This window comes from Panthera tigris, chromosome A2, assembly GCF_018350195.1.
Source record: "Panthera tigris isolate Pti1 chromosome A2, P.tigris_Pti1_mat1.1, whole genome shotgun sequence".
NCBI classification, from domain to species: domain Eukaryota; kingdom Metazoa; phylum Chordata; class Mammalia; order Carnivora; family Felidae; genus Panthera; species Panthera tigris.
In genome coordinates, this window is record NC_056661.1 from 155,969,793 (window position 1) to 155,995,771 (window position 25,979).

At 47.5% G+C, this 25,979-nt stretch overlaps 1 protein-coding gene and 1 long non-coding RNA gene across 8 annotated transcripts in view; one reads left to right on the forward strand and one right to left on the reverse strand.

Moving 5' to 3' along the window:
• Positions 1-66: 66 nt before the first annotated feature.
• Positions 67-25,137, reverse strand: TCAF2 (TRPM8 channel associated factor 2). Of its 7 annotated transcripts, none has more exons than XM_042974203.1 (8): positions 25,052-25,137; positions 21,921-22,557; positions 7,645-8,636; positions 7,250-7,347; positions 6,007-6,220; positions 5,463-5,702; positions 4,282-4,619; positions 67-1,950 (listed from the first exon to the last, which is right to left on the reverse strand). In XM_042974203.1, the coding sequence occupies exons 2-8, from the start codon at positions 22,541-22,543 to the stop codon at positions 1,696-1,698; spliced, it is 2,760 nt and encodes a 919-aa protein (XP_042830137.1). In that variant the 5' UTR covers positions 22,544-22,557; positions 25,052-25,137; the 3' UTR covers positions 67-1,695. The 7 variants fall into 7 exon arrangements, 6 of the variants coding, with proteins under 6 accessions (XP_042830137.1, XP_042830145.1, XP_042830154.1 ...); XM_042974211.1 differs by having other exon boundaries at positions 21,921-22,576; positions 25,052-25,112; XM_042974220.1 differs by having other exon boundaries at positions 21,921-22,554; positions 25,052-25,108.
• LOC122235361 overlaps positions 6,077-25,979 on the forward strand; it is a 34,433-nt gene continuing 14,530 nt past the window's right edge. Inside the window, exon 1 of the long non-coding RNA XR_006213432.1 lies at positions 6,077-6,148. This is a non-coding gene — a long non-coding RNA (uncharacterized LOC122235361). The remainder of the gene's footprint in view (positions 6,149-25,979) is intronic.

Sequence of the window (25,979 nt, forward strand, 5' to 3'; positions counted from 1 at the left end):
TCTTTCATGGAGGAGTTTTTCACTGCTAGGGGTTTCACTCAAGCCCTGACTTTTCCTCTTATTATCTGGGTGACTTCAGAAGTTATTTAATATTCCTTAGTATCTGTCTCCTCATTTTTGACATGGGAATAATAATAGTACCTACTTCAAAGGTCTGTTGTGTAAATTCCATGAGATAACTCACATTAAATACCCCACACAGTGCCTGCACGCACTGATCGCTCATTGTGAGCTGGGTGTCATCACTGTTCTTTGAACTCACAAATGTTTATTGAGCACCTTTCATGTGAAAAGCACCTGAGAAAATATAGTAGTGAAATAAAAGGAAATTATCCTAGAATTGGGAGGAGGAGGATGGGATTCAAAAAAGGCATTTCCTAAGTCAGTTCTTCTTTAGAAGAGCTACTCTACTCTGAACGCAGTTCATGGAATGATATTCAAACCACAAAATATGGTTTAAAAGTAAGCTAGAGAAAAATGGCCACACCCCATTAATCCTGGAGATGTAGCTCCATTTAGAACTCCACCTAGCCAAAGAGTTGGGATGGGCTGGAATGCATTATTAGAAAGCTCAGGGTTAATTTGGTCTGCTGCATCCAGTAATCCTGCTCCTGAGTAAAGGCTGTCATGCACAAAGACTTTTCATTCAGTACAGCTGTTGTTATCACCGGACAGCGCCTTGATTCTTTGGTGACCAGAGGAGTCAGTCACCTATTTTGTGCTAAGAACAAACAGGCTGGTGGACCTGGTAGGGGTTACTGCTGTGACTTTACTTTTGGTTGAAACACAAGTACTAGAAGATGGAACTAACCAAAAAGACCAAGTGGCTTTGTAACATTGAGCTTGAATTTATACCATCTTACTTGAATTTATACCACTCTTTGGGTTAGGTCATACCCACGAGTCCTTCTAGAGGTGGGAGAAAGGATGTAAGACAGGCTAGGATCTCAGTACCTATCATCACCATGTCTGGAAACAACACCTGTACTCATTACATAGTCTTACACAGAGACTGCATGCCTACCTCAAGTGGCCAACTCTGAGGTGGGATTCAGTCTTCGGGTTGTCCACACAAGACTAGATAGACAGGCCAGGCCACCATGGGACCTGGCAAAAGCTGAAGAATGCCCTTGCATGTGTATGCATTTTGCAGTGGATGAACGTGTTCACCATTATCAAACGACTTTTATCCCCAAGTCACGGATGAGAATACAGAAGCACAGAGAGTTGAAGAGATTTCCCACAGAACCGAACAAGTCCAGGGCTCTCTATACCAGCCTGTCTCTCTTGCTATTAGAAAACTTCCCAAAGCATAAGAAATTTACAGTCATGTTCAAGGCTGGCAGGGGTGAGGGAGTGATGTCAGATTGTTATGGTAACCCATAGTCGTTAGAACTGTTGGTCAGAAGTAGAAGCCACGAGCCTGCAGGACCTCAAGATGCGCAGAAGAAAGGTCCTCTGCTGGAGAAGGAGGGTCGTGAAGCAAGTCGGTTGAACAGGGAAATAGTAACAAGGGCATTTTCCTGAGAAAGTTGGGGTCATTTTGTCTTATGACCTTAGCTGCCTTCCTGAAGACAGCTCGGGGATGGATGTGGGGCTCAGGCTCAAGAAGCTAAGCTGGAAACATGGGTGGTGGCCTTGGCGAGTGATCGTTCCTCCCCACCACCACCACCCCACTGCCTTGCTGCACATCCTTTATACCTGAGGATGCACGTACATCCGCATGGGGTTTTCTTGCCACTCAGGCAGACAGGACAGGCTGGCGGCCACTTCCTTCTGGACAGGCCAGCCCCAGGCCTCAAAGAATGGAGCCAGATTCTTCTGCACCTTTTCCGAGAACTTCTTCACCCACAGATTCATCTTGCCAGCCTTGTCTGTGGGGGTGCCAGAGAGTGTCTGGTACTCAGCAAATAACTGGGTGAATGGCTCCCACCCAAAGGCTTCCTGGAGCTGAGAAGAGAAGGAAGGGGCAGAATCAGGTACCAAGTTGTGAAAGCACCGGCAACATGCATGTTCAGAAGTATATTTCAGTTGCAGCGATTTCTTCTCCTTGACCATTCATGAGCCTCCCTCCTGTAGTCTTGGCTAAGACTACAGAGGTATAGAATGTGCAGGGATCCTGGGGTGTCCCAGACCACCCCTCTTTCGTGGAGGAGAATTCTGACCCTGGGGTATAAAAGCCAAAACGGATAACATCCTGAAGTCAGACCTCCCTCTGATCTTATTGCCCTGGCCTCTGACAGTCCTGCTCATCACTATTAATTAATGCATCAACAGACACTTATTACACATACAGCATTTATTAAATACCTATAGCGTGCCAGGCATTGCACTAAACAATGGTGATTAAGAGCCCCTGTCTTCCAGAGGTCACGGGTCAGTGGGAGAGACAGACGTGTAAATAAATGTTAAAAAAAAAAAAAAAGAGGCTTATCAAGGAGATAATGTCAGGAGAGGAGGGCAATAGAACTGAATGTTGACAGGGGACCTGACTTGATGGGTAGATAAGCTGTTCAAGCACATTTCAGCCACAGGAAGGAAGGAAACCTGGGAACTGGGGGACGAGAAGCTGAAGCAGCAAGATGTGTTCATAGTGGGAAGGAGTTTGGAGTACCAGAGGGTAACTCGAGGGGCACGGGAGCTGGGCGATGAAGCTGGTAAAAATCTGAAGCTGGCAGGGTCTTGTACACCCTGCTAGGTGGCTTTGACTTTGTATGTAGAGGAGATCACTTTAATAGTTTTAATCATGGAGTATTAAGATTGTTTTGGAAGTAAAGTGGATGAGGGACAGTAGGGGGTTGAGGCAAGGAGGCTGTTGTCACAGAGCAGAGACGAGCAGTGAGCACCTGTACCAGGGCAACAGTGGGAGGAAGGGTGGCGAGCAGGTAGAGGAATCAGAAGGTGCCTGCCCATCCTGAGACTGAGTCCCAGACCCCAAGATGATGGGTCTTTCCATAACTTCTGCAAAATGATCTTCAAGGCTCCATGGTGAGTGGGTAGGCGGGTAGGGTGAAATTATGGCTTTAACTTCCACTTCGGTGGCAAGCTACTATTTAAGGTCTGTCTCCATGTAGACCCTCAGACCGGCCGTGTAAGAATACAGAACTGAGGCAGTGCAAAGTCATCTCATTGAGTGGTGCTGTCTCCATTCACTCTTAGAAAATAAGGGGAAGAGGGGCACCTGGGTAGCTCAGTCGGTGTCCGACGTTAGCTCAGGTCACGATCTCGTGGTTTGTGAGTTCGTGCCTCACATCAGACTCACGGCTGTCAGACTGTCAGTGCAGAGCCCACTTCGGATCCTCTGTCCCCGTCTCTCTGCCCCTCCCCCGCTTGCACTCTCCCCAAAATAAATAAATATATTTTTTAAAGATAAGAGGAAGGGAAGTGATTGAGAGGCAGTGCCAAAGCTTGAGTTGTGTCATTAACTTCTGATTTTAGGTTCCGGGTCCATCATTTAAATGAGTGATATGGGAGAGGCTGCTGAACTTCTTTAATCTGGTATTTGCCTCTGTGAAAAGCAGGCCATACCACTGCCATATAGGGCTGTGGCAGGCAGCATAAGAGATCTGATCTGGGGAACAGACTTGAGAACTCTGAAACATTAATATTCAGAGCAGGCTGGGGAGGGGACAGGGCTTTGTGCTTATTTCACAGGAAGTCTACCCGCTTCAGGACTTTGGTATCCTTGGGAAGTGGGGTTGGTTGGTTATTCCTTTATTCGTTCTAAAGACATTTCAGGTTCAAGTGGTGTGACTGAAGTCAGAGAGCCTTGATAACAGTTATCTCCTAGAAAGCTCTTGTAATGCAGTTGTCCTGGACTCATACCACTGTTATTACAAACGGGTGGATGAAGGGATGTAACATTCTCTTAATTCACAGAACTAAGGTTAGGAAAAACAAAGAAAAACAGAACGACACCCATTTCTGGAGCACTCATTAGGCAACCATGGTCAGAACCAGTAAGTGGAAGTGCTTGGCTCCAGTCTCAGGAATGCCTCAGAACTTCTGCTCATGACCAGCAGACCAGTAGGCTGTATTTTGTCCGCTTACTTTGTTTTTCATAATACTTTTCATTTCCTCTTACTTAACATCGCAAAGTACAGAAGGCGAGTGGGACAGGTGTCATTATCTCTATCTTAGACATATATAACCTGGGAAGCCCCACCATGTGGTCCGGTCCCCCCCTACCTGTGCCCAGTCTGGAGGCGGCAGTGAAGGGGATCCAGGATGCTACATGGTAGAGGGTTCTGGTGGCTCTCAACTCCCTGACCTTCTCCGTACCTGTAGGTATGTTTCCAGAGCTGTCCACACATTCCAGTCGTGCAGTGGGGCTCCCTTTCTTACGTGGGTTTTAATTCTCTTCTCTCGTTCTGGAGGGCTCAGCGCAGGATGGGCCCGAGCCCTGGGGATGCCCAGGACCGTCTCATGCACATAGACTGACCAGAGGTTGCAGGTGGCCTCAGTGGTGTGTGGGGGGAACTCCCACTTTTGTTGCTGCTGGTTGTGACCCAGCTCATGGATGGGTCCCCACAGACCCCTGCTCCTCATGCCTGCCTCATTGATGAGCTCCTGCACTGACTCCAGGTGGCACATGATGGGGTATCCTGAGTGCATCCAGCCTGGGAACGCAGAAGCAAGAGATGAGGGGCAGGGGGTACCCAAACCCATCTCCCTTCATTCCTCTCTGCCGGGTAACTTTCCCTCACCATCCGGGTTGCCTTCCGCAACACCGGAATCTCCATGTTGATCCGAAAGTAGATGGCTTCCTTTACCCGGTCAGAAACTGAACGGTCCCTGGCCCCCTGCCCAGCCTTTCACGCCAGAGTTATGCCCTCCACCTCACTGTGGCCCTGAAGGATATGAATACACTTTACACAGCCATTCTTGCTACAATTCAGTGCTTCACTTTGTGTGATTTTCCTATCCTGTGAGTCTGTGACACCATGTCCTGTGTCTGGATTGGAGAACAGTGTCATTTCTTCTGCCACGTAAACCACTGTCTTGCAGATTTATACTCATCAGCAGAGGTCGTCATCTCCTTTTTTAAAGAGAAGAAAACCAAGGTCCAAAGGAAATGTCAATATGTCAGAACCAGATCTCCTCATTTTTCTTTCATGTAAACCTCTCAATACTGAACATAAACTGCTCCTTTCCATGGCCAACTCACTTCTGTTTGGAGGAATATTTCTATTTTAACCTCTCCTTGAAATAACAAAGAGATGGCTCGTCACTATCTGTGAACCCCCAGGAGCAATTTTTTTTCTGAGATTGTCCTGCCATCCTGTGAAATCTCACCTTGTAGATGTTCACCTTTTTACACGTGAACATCTCTGCATCCCCATCAAGGTCTTTTTTCCTTTACTGGTTAGATTTTACCCTTCACATACTGGACATGAAAAAAGGCAAAACACTGAATAAATGGTGTGCGCTGACTAGGAGGAGCACAGCCCTGGAGTACCCACCGGCTGAGATCTGCACGTCGGCAACAATCCTCTCGGGACGGCAGAGAGGGAAAGGCTGGGCTGCCAGCCGGGCTATCGCCTGCATCATCTCGTCCCAGAGGTGGAGTGCAGGCTCGGGGTCCTCCAGGGTACGGAGGTCTGCCGTTGGCACCGTCAGGATGATATTATCGGTGGCCAGCTCTCCCCAGGGAGCCAGGCTCTCCTGGACACAGTTCTTCCACTCCTGCACCGATGTCTTACCTGGGAACAAATATCATGGGCATGTCTCCCCACTTCTCCAGCTTACCTTGAACTCCAGGAGGAGGTCACTGAAATAATGAACTGGACATGTGGGTCTATGTGCCATGAAGTGAAGGACGGGCCTCTAGACCCTCCCCTTAGTTCTGCCCGGAAGTCTCCACAGCCACAGGGTGTTTCATAGCCCCACCCCACCTCTACTTACATCTTGAACACTTCTTCCCCCTTCTGTGTGCCAGTCCCCGCCCCAGCCCCCCTTAGCAACCGGCCTGTGACTCTGGTAGCATCCCCGGCATTGTCTCCTCACCCAGCTTGTAGTATGGGGCGGGCACGGCCCTCTTGATGGTGACAGGTATGGGGCCCAGTTTGCTGCCCTTCGGCACGATGACATAGAGGAGGCCGCCCCAGAGGCAGGAGACCGACCGCGTGGTCCTGTCCATGCAGCACTGGTGAGTCACCACAGGGGCTCGGGACAGCTTTCTGGCCTCGGTCAGGTTATCAGTGTGGCAGCCAACCTGTATCTGGGGAGGTGAGTCCATCATGTGTAGCAGGAGCTAGGTCTCTGTGGTGAGTGTGGGGGGCCCTGTGTGTGCTGGCTGGATGGCGGGTACCCGACAAACACCAGCTTCCCCCTTCTGTGAGCTACCCGTGAAACCTATGAGGTCGTCCTTCAGCAGTCATAGGGAATGAACGGTATGTGGGATCATTCTTCTGGGGGTTTAAACAGCCCAACGATGGAGTGTCACCAGACAGACCAGGCACAACAGCCCTGAGGCAGATATGGACCAGGGCCCTGCGGTGTCTCTGTACCAGGTGGGACCCGGGCTCTCGTGTCAGGGCCTACGCCGTGTGGTGATTCCAACACCAGGATGAGCCAGACGGGGTCCTGGGCCGCCTTTTGTGCACAGAGGGGGCCAGCCGTCCAGAGGTGGTGAGATGTGGCCCGAGGCGGGAGGGCTAGTTCTCACTTCCCCCCGCCCTTGTCCGGGGCCCCCCCACTCCCCTTCCTGGTCACACGGGTTGAGGTTTGTTTTGTCTGGAGTCCTGGGGTTGCTTCTTTTAGGTGGAACGTAAGCGAGCTCCCGAAAGGCGGACACAGAAGAGCCCCTGACTGTGGCAGGAAGTGACCCTCAGGTTGAGGCAGGACAGTGTTAATCCTGCCTGTAGGGCCTGCTTGTGTGAGTGACCAGATGAAGCACAGCCTCAGGGGTCAAGGTAATGACGTAAAACACAGAAAAGCCGTGTGCTGTTGGCGAAGTGGGTGAGGTTCTGAGGATGTGATGGGGCTCCTGGGGCCCCTCACATCCCTGTGGGGACGTAAAATCACCACACGTGGAAGTGCGAGGGCTTAGGTGTGAGTTCTATGCGTGACAGTAGCTCTGGCATCTCAGTTGCTCCTTTAGGCCCCCTGAAATAGATCTGCTTCGTCTATGAAACCTGTGAAATGGGCAGAATGGTCCCTCCTGGCCTCCCGGGAGCGCTGCCGAGACCCAAGGAAAGCCAATCGGCTCTGGGGTTTGGGGCGTTGGCAGTGGCTACTCTGGTCTTACCTTCAGACCGGCGCAGGCCGCAGCTTCGGACAGCGAGACTTCTGCACTTTGTCCGTGCGGGAGGTAGAGCCCGGTACTCACCCAGCGGTCCTGGTTGCCTGACAAAAGCCACAGGAAGGGCTGAGTTCTTCGCCCAGCTGACTCTGGGGCACCCTGGAGCCTCCCGGCCCCTCCCAGAGGCACAGCCCCTGCCCTGCAGACCTCAGCTCACCCATGCTTCCGGCATGCATGCCCCCAAACCCTCATTGGAACCCCGACCCCATCTTCCCTGAAGTACGTGATAGGGAATGACGCTGGCCCACTGGAGCTCGGTACCTGCAATGTCCTGTGACACCGAGGAACCCCCCCCACCCCCCTGCCCCGGGGCCTGCTGCTCTGGGCATCTCGCTCTGTACCTGGGTTGCTGCCATCGATCTCCACAGCGATGGGCTGATCTGAGGCGGCCGGAAGGGAGCCGCAGGTCCCCGTCCCAAGCTCCCGCACCAGCTGGGAGCAGTCAGTCCCAGAGCGTGCCAGCTCCGTGGCCAGGCAGAGCACCGCGGCCTCACAGGAATCGCCAGCCACTGGGTGCTCCCGGCTCACGGCTGGGAGGCCTGACAGACGCAGCATCTTCCTCAGGAGCCGGTGCAAGGAGGCGTAAGCCGGTACCCCCTCCGCGGGAATCTGTAGGAAGGCCGCACCGTCTGCTCCCAGCTTTGCCAGCCAGCGCTTTTCCAGGTTCCCAGCCCCACGGTTCAGCGTGGCCTGGAACTCGCACAGCGCCGTGCGGATGTGGTAGCTCCGCATCTCGGGGGTGGGGACAGGGAAGCAGCCCGGATCGAGGGTCTGAGCCAGGATGCTGAGGCCAAAGTGGTTGAGGATGACGTTGCCGGGGAAACCGGCCAAAGTGGAGCGGCCCGGGTTCTGGGAGGCCCACCACCAGGCCTGGCCCCCCATCAGCAAGCCCCCACCCTCGGCCACGAACTCCTGTAGCTGCTTGGCCTCCTTGTCACAGTAGGCCTTGCAGCAGTAGACACGCAAGTCGTGCGTCAGATGGGGCTGCAGACCGCACTCCAGGCCGTGCTCCGATAGGAGGGCGCACAGGTTTTTCAGCTCTGTGTTCACCCCACATTTGCCTGTCTGGCCTCTGGCCAGCCAGCGCACAGCATTGAGCAAAAAGGGCCCCATCTTGGGAGCCCAGAGCATGCCCTCGTGGGCGGCGAGGACCACCCGGCCCCGGCCATAGCGGGCGGCTGCCAGGAAGCAGCTGAGCGAGGCGTCTAACCCCAGCGGGAAGGCCAGGGCCCCGTGCACCAGCAGCTGCGAGGGAACTCCCCCCGTCTTGATGTCCAGCTCTGAGATCCCTTCCAGGAGCTGCTGCTGATCCCGCCTGAGATCCTCCCCGCACCTGGAGGGTGACACGGGGACAGAGGGTCAGAAGCACCGAAAACAAGCTCCTAGATAGGGAGTTCTCGGTGTGGGTGCAGAGGGGACAGTTCGTGCCAGCCTCCTGGTTCTGACTGATAACTGCTAGGATTCAAGTATGGAATACCATTTACCTTATCGGATCTGAGGCAGATTTTTTCACCTTTGAACGACTAACTGATGGCATATCGCTGTTTAATTGGCAGTGTTGACTCTTACTTCGTGACACAAAAATGGTGCTTATCTTATAACTGACATTGTCGTGGATTTGATGAAATACTGAGGAGTGACGTAGTGGCCTTATGTGTACATCTTAAAGTCCACCTTCTCCAAATAAACACTGCCAGGAATTCTTCCCATGTTAGTCAACTGGTTGTTGAATATTCTGGCTTGAATTTCATGTTTTTTTAAGTAATTAAACATATACATAAGTTAGTAAAAAAATAGTCTATTCCTAGAGAAAGTAGTCCTACTATATTTCTCAGAGCTAATTTTCTGCCAGAAAAAAAGCTGTAAAAACATCAGATTGCTAGCTCTGAGCTAGAAACACAAGTAAATTGTTTAATACTACAATTAAAGATTCATACACACACACACTGTAAAAATTCTCAAATCTGATGAGAGTATTTGTCACTTTTTATCGAGAAATGGTCTAAACGTAATAAATTTAAAAAAAACTTTTGTGTGTCAGGATTTTTTTAAACCAATTTGTAGATAGATTTGTGAATGTCAAACAACGGGACATTGGTTAAATAAGTTATGGTTAACTGTAGATGGCATACCATATGATAATTAAAATAACTGTAAGATAATATTGGAAAATGCTTCATGGAAAATATTTAAAAATCAGATTCCAAGATACTGTGCCCTAAATGAGCCAAATTTTTGGAACAAACCACCAAAAATGAAAAAGCAAATAGAAAACATGAAACCAGAGGCAGAATCTAAAGTCTGTTTATCACAACATCTTCAGTGACCATCTTGGCTAGTGGGATTATAGGCAATTTTAATTATCTTTACAAAACTTTATTGTCTCATCATAAAAATCAAGTGTTGTTAAAAAATAGTTTATCCATTTAAGTTGCAAAACATTATGGAAAAAAGTACCTCTTGCACAGCTTCTCCTTAATTTCTCTTCAGCATAAAGGAGGAACAAATAAAAAAATGGCATTAATCATACCATGGCTTGCTATTTATCAGTTAAAAACAACAGGTAAACCCATGCGAATTAACATGGGCAGATGTCCAGAACATTGTGCCGAGCAAAACAATTTGCAAAATAGCAGAACTTGGGGATGCAATTTATATAAGACAAAAATAAAACAATGTTAATATATGTCAATACATATGTCAAAAAAGTCAGGATAAAACCACAATAAACTTTTGGATCGTGGGATGGAGAGAAAGGGCTGATTTTGAAAGGGATGGTCACAGGGGTTTTTCCTCATTGGTAGTTTTCAAATAGGGAGAATATATGAATGTAATTTCTCTGGCAATTAAAAATTAAATTTAAAATGCTAAGGTAACTGCTGGAAAAATAGAAATAAAATGTATAATCTACAAATGTGTTCGGGACTTTAAGGAATAGAGAAAACTTAGTCAAAAAAAAAAAAAGAATGCAGAAAGAAACAAAGCATAAAAGCAGAAAATAAGGCAAGAGGAAGAGATACACTGAAATTATTATTTTATATAAATGGGTTAAATTTCTATATGAAATGACTGAGCCTCTTAGCTCAGGTTAAAAATATCTAGGTATAAGCTGCTTGTAAAAGACATACTCCAAACTGACACAGAAGGACTGAAAATGAGGAAATCTGTGTATCAACAAAGCTGTATCGGAAAAAACCACAACAAAAAGAAAGCAGAAGTGCCGGTATTAATATGAGATGCAACTAAATTGAAAGAGGAAAGAGTTAAAATACACCAAGTGAATATTTTCCATGGGTAAAAGTTACACTTTACCAAAGATACAATTTTCATCAATTTTTAGGGTCCTAAAAACAAAATGCTGAGAGCAAAAACTTGGCACAAAACAAATTAAAATTTGATGAACTCATAATTGCATTTGGGATGGTAGTGGATCTGTCAGCATCCAGTGGGTCAATTACATTAAAAAAAAGAAAAAAGAGGAGAGAGATGATTTGAGCAGAACAAAAAACACGCTTGATCAGAGAACACTGGTGCAATATCTCCCAGACGCTGAGGATGATGGGGAGAGAGCCTAGGATGCTGCATTCCACCAATTTGAGGCAAGACTATAAGGAAGAAAGTAGACTTTCTTAAACATGATGCATTAAATAACATACCAGTTTTCAGCACACAAGCACAGATGAGCAAATTAGATTATCTGCGTCAAGCTTTTAAGAGCAGTAGCAACCTCAGTCCAGAGGCGTCCTCTGGGGATAGGGCCTGGCAGTGTGGGATAAAAGACGATCTACTATTCTGTATATATTTCTCTGTGGTCTGTATGTTCTTGACAATAAGCTTGAATTCCTTTTGAAAGAGTTTTGTAAAAAGATGGGATGTTAAGACAAAGGAAAGATGGAAGGAAGAGCAAACATAGTAGATGGGATACCAAGTAATTCTCAGCAGAATGCTTGACAGTGTTATGAGGGCAATATTAATGATCTCAAGTATCGATTTACCAATATTCAAATCTTGCATACTATCAATGGTATTGAAGTCTGGAAAATAATGAACATAGCTATTGCTTAACGAGGCTTAATATATACTAGGTATCCACACACATGGATTCTTTCCTTTAATCATGATAAAACTGAAATACATTATTCTCGCTTCACAAATGAGGCTTAAAAAGTTAAGCAGTTTGCTCCATGGTTCTTAGCTAATAACTGGCAGGGACAGGAAGCAAATCCAGGGTGGTTTGCCTCTAGCCAATGTTGTCCACACAGTGAAAACTCTCCTTCAATTGCTTGAGTCTTTGGATTAAGCCCACAAGTGGGTATATGGCAATCAATGCATATAGTTTGTGCAAAGGAGACTTTAAAAAGATGTGAAGGTGCAACTAATACTGTGTTTATGAAAAATGAAATATGTGTGTCCCTTCGGAGCTGACAGTGAAGGGAAGCGAGAGGTGATAGTGTTCAGGTAATACACTAGGTCACACCTAAGCAGACAAGTGATACGTGCAGTGGCTTTTTTTTTTTTTTTTTTTTTTTTTATGTAGACTTCACACCCAGTGTGGAGCCCAACGCAGGGCTTGAACTTACCCTGAGATCGAGACCTAAGTTGAGGTCAGCAGTCAGATGCTCGCTCAACTGAGTCACCCAGGCATCCCATGTAATGGTTTTCTGAATGCAGCTTAAAGAACCTCACAATAATGACAACTATGAAGAGAGGGCTTAGTGGGAAGTGAGCCACTGTCCCCTTAACCATACATTGGCCTTCCCTATCCTATTCCTTATGATGCCTAATTGACTTTTTTCCTGAGGTGTTTGGTTCTGAGTTTGTTTTCTTTGCTCTGACATCCTTCTTTTCACTTCATTCTGTTACTTGTTTAACATATATTTTTGGAAAGTTCTAAATAGAACTTTAATAGCCTGAAACATTCTCAGGGAATCTGCTTCTGTTCACTGGGTCGCATTTTTCTCCCACGCCTGATTGATTCTGTCATCTTTCCATACTAAATTTGTCTTTTCTGTATTTCCCTTTCCAATGTATTACGGTGTTTTTATAGAGTTATTGTACAGATTTGTTCCCCCAATTAGCTGCTGCAGATCTCTTGCATGTTCTGAAATAGTTTGGTTCAGTTCGCCTTCATATGCTCCGGGACCCGTTTGCCTATACACACCCCCCACATCTATCCACCTTCCTGGATTCTACGGAGGTTGGGATATTGCTGCTTTCCACTTTCTTGTTGTCTGAGGTGTGTAGCATGAATCAAACGGCAAAGTAATCACCTGGGCCTACTGCTGTCCTTGCTGGGGGCTAGTCCCTGCACTTTGGGGGACTTAAGGCTATGCCTACCCCACCCGAGCAGGTGTGGAACACACCTGAGGGGTTCCACCCACCACTGTGCATGGAAGATGGCAGCTCCGGCTTCCCTTTCTGCCTCCACCAAGTCCTGCAGTGGCTCTGGTGCTTTTATATACTCCCCAGTGTGTTCGTTCTAGAATATGAGAAGGCATTAATGATAATTCTTGGATTTGTGGTGGTAGCTTTCTTCTTGCGTCTGGGTTGGGGTGGGGGTCAGGAGATGGTACATACCGTGCCACACATCAGTCACCTGCCAGCCTCGAAGCCTCCCGTTCAGCTGTCTACTTGGCATTGCTCATTCATTTGGTCAGATTTGGTGGAGAGGGCAGTTCTGGGATCTAGCCCCATTGCATACAGTCTTTACCTGGAAACTCTTTGGACCGTGGTGAGGATCAAATGAGAGAACACAACACCTTTAGAAGATGCATAAGCTGCTGGCATGTGTTTACTTTCACGTGAGCAATTCCTAATATATTCTAGACTTTCTAGGTTACACCACGTATAAATGTCACGAGCTATTGTTCTGGGAGTTGTTTTCCCTAGCAAGTGCCTTTGGATCTGACTTTGTTCTTTGTTTTTGTTTTTTTTGTTTTTTTTTTTTGAGAGAAAGCGAGTGTGGGAGGGGCAGAGAGGGGGACAGAGAATCCAAAGTGGGCTCTCTGCTGACAGCAGAGAGCCAATGCAGGGCTCCAACTCATAAACCATGAGATCATGACCTGAGCTGAGATCAAGAGTCAGACCCCTAACAGACTGAGCCACCCAGGCACCCCCTGACTTTGCGTATTAAAGTAACTTCAGTGTCTCTCTCAGTTATATAAGCATGGGTGTGCAGTCAGCGCTTGCCCTTGGGGACAAGACATTGAGAGTATCTTCTGTTTTGGTTTTTGGAGAATGCCCCTCCCCTTGGCAGAGCATTTCCCTTAAGACACTCCAGGGCCTCCAGCAGGACTTTGAAGTCAGCGAACCTGCTGGGTCAGTCCAGGCGCCTTTGACCAAGATTTGCCAGCAGGAAAGTTCCCTAAAAACCTCTAAGGGGACGCCAGGTAAAGGAGGCAGGAATCTGAGCTGAGGGCCTGGGCTCAACATTATCAGGTCTTATTAGACTTTAGACGTGACCCTCTCAGCCAGCTTCAACCCAGTTTTTGGCTGAGCTCCCCTGGCAGAACATTCCTTAACATGAACTTATCTGTCGGGTTAACACTAGCATACTAGCCACCCTTTCTCCTTCATGGTTTTGGGTGTGTATTCACCTACGTATCCATTAATTTATATGGTATACAAACATTTGTCGCTCTATACTGTGTTTCACACGGCAGGCGCAGCGAAGAAAGCAGCAGACATGACAAGCAAGAGCGAGGCATTGGTGCAGCTTAACGTTCTGGCTGGCTGGACAGGCGCCAGCCAGTGCACAGGTCGGGGGTGTGCAGGTTGTGATCACTGATGCCGAGGCCATAAATGCAGAAGAGTGACACGGGGAGGTTAGTCTTAGATTCAATAGGGTCATCAGGGAAGACTCCTCTGAGAAGGGGGTTTGAGCTTGAAACTGAATAAGAAGAATAAATTGTCTGGTCCAGAGCTTCCCAGAGTACGAAGAGAAATTTGAAAACCAGGTCTTAAAATGAACTTTGCCATTGAACTACTAGTGTTATTTTTTTTTTGAATAACTGGATTTGCAAATGTCTTTAAAAAACTTCTTTAAAGTTTATTTATTTTGAGAGAGAGAGGGAGGAAGAGAGAGAGAATCTCAAGCAGGCTCTGCACTGTCATGTGAGCACACAGCCGGACGCGGGGCTTAATTTCATGAGCTGTGAGATCATTACCTGAGCTAAAACCAAGAGTCAGATGCTTAACTGACTGAGCCACCCAGGCACCCCCACAAATGTCTTGAAACTTTATAGGACGAGAAACCTAATGTTACACCTTGAGGTCTTTGAATTTGGGGGGATTATTTTAGAAATTTAAAGATGTGTGTGGCTGATGTACAAGCTATACCCCCCCTCGAAATACTCAAGTTAGAAAATGTCTACGTACTCAACAAAAGGACACAGTTAAACCAACTGTGGCACGTATATTGTGACTAAAAATTCTCATTAAGAACATTACTTTTAAAAATAGAAAAATGTTCTTAAGCAAATACAAAATAGCAGTACATAACAACAACTGGCAAAAATGATGCATGATGACAGAAGATGTGTAAAGGTCAAAATTTTGTTGGGGACACAATGAAAAGCTAAAAATATTCAGATATTTCACTGTCATGTTGTTATTTCAGTAAAAGTTTTACAAATAAGGAAATCTGATAACATGGAAAACTTATTTTCATACATTACCTGAACATTCCCAACACTTCTGTTGGTCAATCAAGTATGGACTTCAGTTAAACACTACTGTAGGCCCAGAGCCCAAAATAGTGTCTACAGTTTCACAGGCTCTCAGCACATTTTAGCTGAGTGAAAGAATGGATTGACAGGTTCTAGAAAGAGGGAAGGAAAACTGATATGGTAATGAAATTTGCATCTTTACCCATTTTGTTGCTGCATTAATAGAACAATATAAGACATAAGGTCAGAGAAAGAATCTTAGTGTAATTTGAGGAAAATTTCCTATTGTGTAAGGGTTTATACAAAGGCAGAGGAGTGATATAAAATTTTTTTCAGGTTATAATTATAGACAACTTGGAGATAACAAATGTTTAAAGAAGAAAATAATAATCACCTATCAGCTTATCTCTAGAGATATACTATTAATACTTTTATTTTCTATCTGTACACATCTTAACTAATTTGGCATCATTTAATATAGTTTTATATACTAATTTTGTCTATTGTATCATCAGTATTTTCTTACTCCTTTAAGTAATAAGTCTTTAAGGAGTTAAAGAGTAAGATATACCATAATTACTATTTTTTTAAAGATTTTTATTTTATCTTATTAAAAAAATTTTTTTTTAACATTTATTTATTTTTGAGAGACAGAGACAGAGCATGAGAGGGGGAAGGGCAGAGAGCGAGAGGGAGACACAGAATCTGAAGCAGGCTCCAGGCTCTGAGCCGTCAGCCCAGAGCCCGACTCGGGGCTCGAACTCATGAACTGTGAGATCATGACCTGAGCCGAAGTTGGATGCTTAACTGACTGAACCACCCCGGTGCCCCTATACCATAATATTTTAAGCAATATTCCATCTGTTAGACACTTATAGTTTTCCCCGTGTTTTACTTACTAGTGAAACACCATTAAAATTTTTGCTACTAAACTTTGCCCCATAGACACATTTCTCTTTTCCAGTCCTTCCATCTTCCCTTCCCCCATAGGTGCTGATTCGGAGAGTCCCTCCTAGTAAACTTTCTGCTTACTCTCTCGGTCTTTGAGTTGGGTTCCTGGGGAACCCAATTCTGGGATAGTTGGTAATGTTTAGCAAAAATTACATGTGCATTTATCCTTTGACTCAGCAATCCCATTTCCAGCGATATGCAAAATTACAAAGACATGTGCACACAGGCATTTACTGCAATATAGATGAAATAGTAAGAATACTGGAAAAAATTTTTAAATACTACAAACTCAAATCTGTCAGTAAAAAACTATCTGAATAAACTATACTACATCCATACATTTCAGTGTAATATATAGTGCATATCTATAGGTTATTATGGAGCCATATCCAGAAAACAATATTAAGTGAAAAAGTAAGGTGGAGAAAAATATGTATCGTATACAGTTGCTTTTTTCAAGAAAAAGGACACCAGTGTGTGTGTGTGTGTGTGTGTGTGTGTGTGTGTTCATACATATACTAACAATGGAGTAAAATGATTTTTTTTTAAAAAAGTGAGAAAAAAAATTATATAAAGGAACAGGGATAGAATATTGGCTTCTTAAGATTTTACTTTAGATCCACATAGCTATGCTAAATTATTATAAAATAAAATTAATTCACAAAAGCGCTTCCAAACAGCAAAAGTAAAATATCCAAATGAATCTACATGTGTATCCATTTATTTATTTATTTATTTATTAAATTTTTTTTTTAACGTTTTTTTTATTTATTTATTTTTGAGACAGAGAGAGACAGAGCATGAACGGGGGAGGGGCAGAGAGAGAGAGGGAGACACAGAATCCAAAGCAGGCTCCAGGCTCTGAGCCATCAGCCCAGAGCCCGACGCGGGGCTCGAACTCATGGACCGCGAGATCGTGACCTGAGCTGAAGTCGGACGCTTAACCGACTGAGCCACCCAGGCGCCCCTACATGTGTATCCATTTAGTGGTGTAACCACAAAGAGAAGAACTAGTCTAAGTGACTTTAAAAGATGGTAATTTGACTTTATATACCTCATAAAATATATCATAAGGATGAAAGGAACTGAAAATAATCTTTAACTGTGCTGGTAGTACTGTTATTTGGCAACTGTTATGTGTGTCTTGTGGGATAAAACAAATGAGTTATTAGGGTGCTTTCTTTCAGAACTAGGATTATTTAGCATGGGACAAAAAGGAGGCAGATGTAATAAGATCACTGAAAGGAAATAAAACCCTATAGCTCTGAAGTTGAATTTGAAGCATGAGAATGAGCTCTTGATGTATTTATCATTTCAAAATCCTTATTTCTTAGCTCTGCCCACTCAAAAGGCCTGGAAACAATGATCAACCCAAGAGCAGTGAGCACACCACTGTGTCTCTGGCTCCTAAACACCATTTCCCACTCAAAGGAATAAGGGCTCCTTGTAGAAATGGCTGACGTTGGGTCTGGGGCAGGAAATGTGTAACATGAGGCTGAAACAAGGAAGTCCATTAAGGCTGGGTCAAAAAGTTTTAGTTTGACTTGAATAGGTTCATGATGGAACATGTTTATTATGTGAGTGTTCCAATCCATGAGTTCATAAGGACAATTAAAAAAAAAATAAGACACAGTGGAGACCTTTGGAAGATTCTAGGGAGTCCAACTCAGTGCTTTGGAAAATCCAGCATTTATCCTGCCTTCCCTAAGCAGACTATGCCAGGGTATGCAAATAGTAGATGAAGGGAATTATGTTTTTATAGAAGTATTCTTAATACTGGATAAAAGGAATGCTAGAATTTTAAATATACCATCTTAAGTTTATTTTTATTTATTTTGAGAGAGAGAGAGACACAGCAGGTGAGAGAGGGGCAGAGAGAGATAAATAAAATAAATAAAAGAGAATTTCAGGCAGGCTCAGCTATATCAGTGCAGAGCCCGAAGTGGGGCTTGAACTCACGAATGGTGAGATCATGACCTGAGCCAAAATCAAGAGTCAGACACTTAACTGGCTGAGCCGCCCAGGCGCCCCTAAAGCTACCATTTTATAGCCACTGATGAATTAATGGATCTAGGACTAGGCAATGATTATTAATGACTTTTAATATCACAGTGAGAGAAACAGACATTATGTTCCATTCTGTGGACATACACACATTACCACGTTTAAAGTGATCAGGCCAAAAATTCAAACATGAGGCTCATCAAGCTTCTAAATTGGGGGGTGGGAAACTTTTCCAGCAGGGTAGATAATAGACATTAGGCTTGTGGGCCACATGGTCTCTGTTGATCCTATTCAACTCTGCCATTGTAGCTCGAAAGCAGCCACAGACCACATGTACACAGAGGGGCATACTGTGTTGCACTGAAGCTTTATTTACAGAAACAGGGAGGGCATGGTTTGCTAATCCCTGCCATAGAATCTACATCTAACTTCCAGTGTACAGGAAATACAGGGAACAAAGGAATATATTACATGACACCGTAAGAATGCAATCTAAAAATTCAGACTGAAGTGAACTGTTCAGGCAGGACAAAGTGCCTAGTTTCTTCAACAACAACAACAACAACAACAACAACAACAACAACAAAACAGAACAACAAAAAAAGCAAGAGATAAAAAGAATTGGGAAGGAAACTGATATCTTACAGGAGACATAAAAGTCGTATCAGTCAAAATATTTGGGTTTTAATAAATACCAGTTCCAATAAACTTTGAAAAAAAAAGATAATCATGGAAATAAATGATGCCATTAAGGAATGACAGTGGTGCCTTGTGATTGTTTTTGAAAGAGTTTATATGTTTAGACATACATACTGAAACATGATGGGATCACCTGGGTGGCTCAGTTGGTTGAGTGGCTGGCTTTGGCTTGGATCATTATCTCATGGTTTGTGAGTTCAAGCCTCACATCAGGCTCACTGCTGTCAGAGCGGAGCCTGCTTCGGGTCCTCTGTTCCCCTCTCTATTCCCCTCCCCGGCCTGTGCTCTGTCTCTTAAAAAAAAAAAAAAAAAAAAAAAGAAAAAGAAATATGTTATGTCTGCAATTTACTTCCAAGTAATGGTAGGGCTGTGGGTAAAACCGACTATGAGTTGGCTCTTCTGAAGGTCAGGTCATGGCTGCATGGGGCTCATGGGACTGGTCTTTTGCATGTGTGAAGTTTTCCGTAATTAAAAGTTGAAACAAACACAAAACATAACTCAGGTTCAGCAACAGAGATGAAAAAAATGTACGTGTAGATGAAGAAAAATCGCTTTAGTTTGCCGGACAAGAGCCTCTGGAACAATTAAGTAGAATCGGGCTCATGGGATTTCCTGTTTGTCCCATAGAATTAGAATCAAAGACAAGCTGGAGTGGATCAGATCCACTCTGAGGTTTCTGAGTGACCCGTCCCCTCCCATCCCCTCCTGCCCCTCTCGGAGGGAAGGAGGTCCCAGGGCACCAGGGCTTGGGGCTGACGGCCCAGGGTGCTGCTAGCTGCTCACCCAACAAGCGTATGCTCTTCCTGGCATCAGCAACTTGATTTCTTCAGAGTTGCTAGTGCGCCTTTAAAAATACTCAGCAGGGGCGCCTGGGTGGCTCAGTCCGTTAAGCGGCCGACTTCAGCTCAGGTCATGATTTCGCGGTCTGTGAGTTCGAGCTCCGCGTCGGGCTCTGTGCTGACAGCTCAGAGCCTGAAGCCTGTTTCAGATTCTGTGTCTCCCACTCTCTGACCCTCCCCCGTTCATGCTCTGTCTCTGTCTCAAAAATAAATAAACCTTAAAAAGAAAAATTTTTAAAACACTCAGCCCCTCAGAGCCTCTGGCAGCAGAGCTGGCCAGGTGAACAGCAAGTCTAATGGTCGGGGCTTCCAAAAATATTTTATTTTCTGAACTAAAAGGGATCTACTCAGCAGGTGTGGATATCCTAGCTTATCCTAGGTATACTTACAGTGCCTGAAGTAGTAGGGGCAGCCTTGTGACCATAAAGAATAAGGTGATACGCCATGACGGGAGGGGTGGAGGTGACGGTGCAGAGACAGAGAGAGAATGAATGAACCTGGCACATCACGGAGTGTCTGCCACAGGCTTATCTACCTGAACTTTGTGCTCCACAAGAAAACTTAATCCTGCATGGTTAATCCACTGCGGTAAGGCTTCTGTGACATGTCACCGAACACAGTCACTGGTTTCACCGTTACCCCAACCCCCAAGTATCCAAAATTAAACTTCCTGGTCTCCTCTGAACTCCCTTCTCAGTCTTCTTCCACTTCATAAATAGCAACTTTGGTCTTTAAGGCATTCAGATCCAAACTCCTGTCGCTTTTTCCCTTCTCGCTCCATTTTCATCCATCAGCCATGCCTGTTGGGTCTCCAGTCTCACCTCCAGCTCCACTGCCGTCACCCTGGTGTGAGCCACGGTACCTCTTAGGTAGCCTGTTTCAGGAGCCTCCTGACTGGTGTCCTGCTTCAGTCCTGCCTCCTACAGCCTATTCTCCATCAATCAGAAGGCCCCTTTTGAAATGCAGGTACTTCCTGTCAGTCCTCTGACCCAAATTCTCTCACTTCCAGTAAGACCCAGAGCATGCCAAGGACTACCTCACGTCCTTTTACACCAGCCCTCATTCACCCAGCTCCGGTCACACCAGCTCCCTCAGTGTTCCTGCAACAAATCAGGTGGGCTTCTGCTTCGGGCTTTCACCTTTGCTCCCCCCTCTGCCTGAGTTCTCTTTTCTTTTTAAAAGTGTATTTATTTTGAGAGAGAGAGAGAGAGAAAGGGAGCGCATGCAGGTTGGGGAGGGGCAGAGAGAGAAGGAGAGAGGGAATCCCAAGCAGGCTCCACGCTATCAGCACAGCCCGATGTGGGCCTTGATCCCACAAACCATGAGATCTTAACCTGAGCCAAAATCAAGAGTAGGACGCTCAACTGACTGAGCCAGCCAGGCGCCCCCTCAGTTCTCTTTTCACGGATGTCCATATGGCTCATTCCTGAAATTCTTTCAGATCTCTTAGCTGTCACCTGACCAGACCAGAGAAGCCTTCCAAGGTGGCCGTTTTCTTGTTTGCACTCCTCTCCACTCCCCACGCTCCTCTGTCATGCTCTCCATTTTAGGGAATTGTGTTTCCCTGGCTTCCTTGCCCTTGGGCTTCTGGTGGGTACACCCACGGGAGGCAGAGGCAGAAAGAAGACTGAAGGCAGGCAGGCAACAAGAAAGAGACGAGGTCTGTGTCTCTCTCTTCAGGCTGTGTCTCTGGCACTCACGGTGTCTACTCTGAGATGCCAGGTCCCACAGACACCCCTCCATCTGGGGTCCCAGCTCCTGCTACACAGGCTCCTACCAGATGACTCAGAACCTGGGCTCCAGTGACAAGGCCACCTCCCTCTGTTGGTCATGCTGTCACTAAGCCCTCCATTACTGTGCTGTCTCTTGTGTGGCTTTCCAGTTCCTCCCTCACCTGCATAGTCAAGTTCTTATATTAAGTCCTTCTGTTTCAAACACCAACTAGTCCTGACGGGGCCTGACCGATAAGCCTTCCCTGATGACCCTCAGTGCCCTCGACTCCCCTCCCTGTCACTGTCCACTTATCCTGCATTACTTTCCCTGTGGCTCTTATCAACACATGCTAGAGTTTATATTTATTTGTTTTCTTAATTGCCTAACTCTTCACCGGCATATAAATGAGCAGGTAGTAGGACTTGGTGTGCTGTGTGGGGCTGGCAGTGGGCTGAGCTCACACAAATAAACCAGTGTTCTTTGATCTGTTTAAGAGATCTTGATAAGCACTCTCCCCATCCTGGACACTAGACACAGGAGACGGAGAGATGAATAAAGCAAACACTTCTATCTGGACATAGGACAGGGTGACGGTGAGAACCCAGCCTCCCTCCCTGTGTTTGCCTTGTGGTGCTTCCAAAACAGAGTGGAGAATCACGTGTGTGAAAATGGAAGCTCATCCAAGAGGGAGATCAAATCTATTGTTACCATGTGTCCGACTCCCCGTAGGGAAACACCACTCACCTGACATGGAGTGGGATCTTGGGTACCTTCTTAGAGACCTTGAACCGTCCTCTGTCCCCATAGATGTCGGTGAAGTACACTCCAGCCACACTTGTCACCTGGTTCCCGGGGAACCTGGACAGCACATTGTCACGACCATGCTGACTGGCCCAATACCAGGCTTGGCCCCCGATGAGCAGGCCACCTCCACGTTTCACAAACTGGATCAGCTCTGCAGTCATCTTATCATGGTAGGCACTGATGCAGTAAACCCCCAAGGGGGCCCCCAGTTCCGGCTGAATCTGTGCCTGAACCCCACAGCCCTGCAGGATACTTACTAGTGATCCCAGGGATGGGTGCACTCCAGTGGGAGCCCCAGGTGAGGGACAGAGCCAACCCACTGCATTAAGAAGAAATGGAACCAAGCCAGCATCCAGCAGGTAGCCTTCATGGGACACCACCACCAGGCGGCCTCGGCCGTAGAAGGAGGCAGCAATGAGGACCTGGCCCTTGTCATTCACCATCACCGGGAAGGCGGCCTCTCCAATAAGAAGAAGTTCACTAGGGATGGGGTCTTTGGGGACATTCCAGCTTGTCACTCCATCCATGAGGGCCTCGAAAGCACTGGCAGGAGTTGTCGCCATGGTTCAACCAGCTGCTGCGGAGGAGATGAAAGGCTGCGCTTGGTCAGAACTGATGAAGCATCAAGTGAAAACACAACTAAACACATTCAAACTAAACCATTCACTGGGTTCCCCACTGTGTGCCAACCACTAGGGGGCCCAGCAAGGCACACGGGGACAAGGCCTTCATTTTCATGAATCTGATATTTCAGCAGGGGAAGGACAATAAATAAATCGGTAGACAAACATAAACCCAGCAATTCCTAACCATTAGGATGAAAATAAGGAAGTGATGTGATATCAAGAGTAACTGGAGAGTCCGTTGAGATTGTGTGACAGGAAAGGCCTAGATGAGGAAGTGACCTTCAAGGTGTAACCTGACGTTTCAGCTGAGACGTGGCATGTGTGGGAGCCCAAAGTAGCCCTGGGCAGGGCAGAACACGACCTGAGTGGCTGAGGGGGGCGGGGCTGGGTCCTGCACAGCCTGGTACAAGGTGACAGCCATGTGCGTGAGCTGACTTAGTATTGTGCTGCATCTCTATGGACAAAACGGTCAAGTGACCTTTCAGAAAACTGCATTTTGGGGGACAGTTTTGACTAAATGAATTGAAATGTCTCCCAACTTATCATGGCTGCCCTAACTAGGAGTTCCCTACCTCTGTGTGGGTAGCTTTCTTTTTCCAGGGGTCTTTTAAAATTCATTGTGCCTGGAGAGCCTGGGTGGCTCAGTCTGTGAAGCATCAGACTTAGGCTCAGGTCATGATCTCGCGGTTCAAGGGTTCAAGCCCTCTTTTGGGCTCTGTGCTGACAACTTGGAGCCTGGAGCCTGCTTCAGTTTCTGTGTCTCCCTTTCTCTCGCCCCTCCCCTGCCTATGCATTCTCTATCTCTCAAATATAAATAACATTTTAAAAAAGTCAGTGTGCCTAAAATTCAGCTATTTTTTCCCTTAAAGCAGCTTCTCTTGGATAAATTACTTAAGCCTCAGTTTCCCCACTTATAATAAAGAATAATACATCCCTTGGAGGATCATTTTTGGAGATTAAGAGAATGCATATGAAAACACCTTGTTCTGGGTACACAGTGAGTGCTGAGAAAACATGAGGGTCTGTCCCTATGCTGACCTTTCTAACTTCCCCAAATGACAAGGGCCATGTTCTGGGTGCCTGTCTGCTCCCCTCGGCCTAACCCCGACTTCAGCAACTGCCATGGAGGAACTTCCTGGGCACTCGAATGCCTCCTCACTTCCGCAGGTACACAGGGGCAGCCCTGCAGTGGCCCTGAGCGGGGAAGTGGAGGGCATGTGGACTCCGTGCCATAGCGGCTGTCCTACGTGTGTCCACGAGTCCCTCAGCAAGCACCTGAGGGGCTCAGCTCCAGCTGCCCCAGTGGTGAGCAGCTCAGCCCTTCGCTGCCTTTCCCTCTTTCCTGGTCTCCCCCTCCCCACTTCCTCACCTGCATTCGGGGCTCACTTCCCAAATAGGCTACCCGGCTCCAGTCCTTGTAGCAGGCCTCGCTTTGGGGAAGAATCAAAACTAAGACACCAAAGTTTTCCTCTACCTTTGCCTCCTTCCTTCCTCTCTCCTGTTTCCATAGACAGTCGGCTACCTCACTTTGTTCTTCTTGCACCGGGTCTCTCCAACATGAGTGAGTGCCTTCCGCTTGTATTCACATCCAGACTAAACCCATCTGGCTTTAGTCCCAGGATGGATTCTCATCTACCGTCTTCTCAAGCCATCCTACCCACTTCACTTCGTAATAAAAACCCTCTGATTTCATCCACTCTCCATAAGGTAGAAGCTGAGTGCCTTGCCCTGGATTCTAAGACCTCCATGGTCTGGGCTGTTCCAGACTTTTTTTCCCTGCTACATACATTCTCTGCAAACCTCTAGCAGGCTTAGCATCCCTGAACATGTCCTGTATTTGCTATAGAAGTCCAGCTCCTGATCACCCTGTAACTTCCCGGCCCATCTAACCACCTCTTTCTCAGTAATGCTCCCAGGAAAGTGAATTCACAAAAGAGAACCGGTACCCACATCGAGCATCATGGGCCATGAGGGCGAGTGATCTCAGCTTTCTGGTTTAGGACTAGGGAAGAAGCAGCGAAAGAAGTCAGGCAGCCTGAGATCAAGATCATGTTAACTACCTTGGAAAGGGAAGTCTTTCAGTACCCTGGGCCTAACAGGAAAAACAGACAAAAAACCCAAGAGATGAGTAATAGTTCCTCCGAACCCTGACCTCAACTCTCAAGAAGTAGGTGCGCGCGTGTGCGCAGACATGCGCACGTACATGCATACATCTTGGTAAGATTTTTGATTCACAGGTTCAAAGAGGCGAGAGAAAAGTGTTTTCAGAAATATAGCAAACAGCACCAGACTGGGTACACGAAAGGAAACCCGGGACCCAGGCAGAGAGAAACACCTGAATGAAGGAACATTCCTGGGCATGCTTCCGGCACCAAGCGGCGCCCCAGCGAGCCCAGGTTCTCGGCCCCCGCCCCACCCGCAACGCTCTCGGATTGTTAAACTCACGATCGGTAGCAGGGTCCGTGGCGCTAGCTCCGAGCACGGGGAACTTAGGCGGTGGCACAGCAAGCGGTCTGGGGTGGGGCCTGATGGAGGAGGCAGGCGGGGTGGGGCGCGGTTGGGGCGGTCCGGGGCGCGGTTGGGGCGGTCCGCGGCGCGGTGGGCGGTCTCGGGGCCGCGTGGAGAGGGCGCGGAGTGGGACCCAGAGGCGGCGAGGATGCGGCGAGGTGCTGGGGGTACGGCCCGGGGGCAGGGCGCGGCGGTCGGTCTGGGCGCCTTGTGGAGGGGGCGCGGCTGGCGACCCAGGGGCGGGCGTGCGGGGCGGGGTTGGGGTGGTTCAGGGACGGGGCTCAGTGGGCGGTCTGTGGGGCGGAGCCGGCGGGGCGCGGCAGGGGTGGTGGGGCGCCGCCCGGTTGAGGCGGCCCGGGGGTGGGCGGGGCGCGGCGCGGTTGGGGCGGTTCGTGGGCGGGACAGGCAGGAGAGGGGGCGTGGCGAGGGGCATCTCGCCTCCGAGAGGCCCCTCCCGGCCCGCTGCGCTTGAGGTGGTGTCGCAATTTGCGGAGCTCCATCAGGGTGCGTGACTCATGCTCCCAGGAGGTGGAGTTCCTCGATCTGCGGGGTTCGGGCGGAAAGAGGCTCTCTCAGGCCCTCCGAGAGTTCTGGGGTACGAGAGGGGAGCTTTGCCGGAAAGCAAACGCCAGGTCTCTAGTAAACCAGATTCGGGGCAAGCAACGCCCGACGACAGCGTAACCCAGCGCCTAGGGGTTTTGGCGTGGAAGCGCCTCCCTCCCCTCCAGTGGTGGGGTGCAGCGCCGGAGAATAGTTTCCTGCGTTGAAAGGCTGCCTCCTGGTGGTCAGCACCCGCCCGCGCAGCCCGTGCTCGTGGGGTTTCCAGGCTGTGCAGGACACTCAAGCTAGTGCTGCGTCTGGGAGT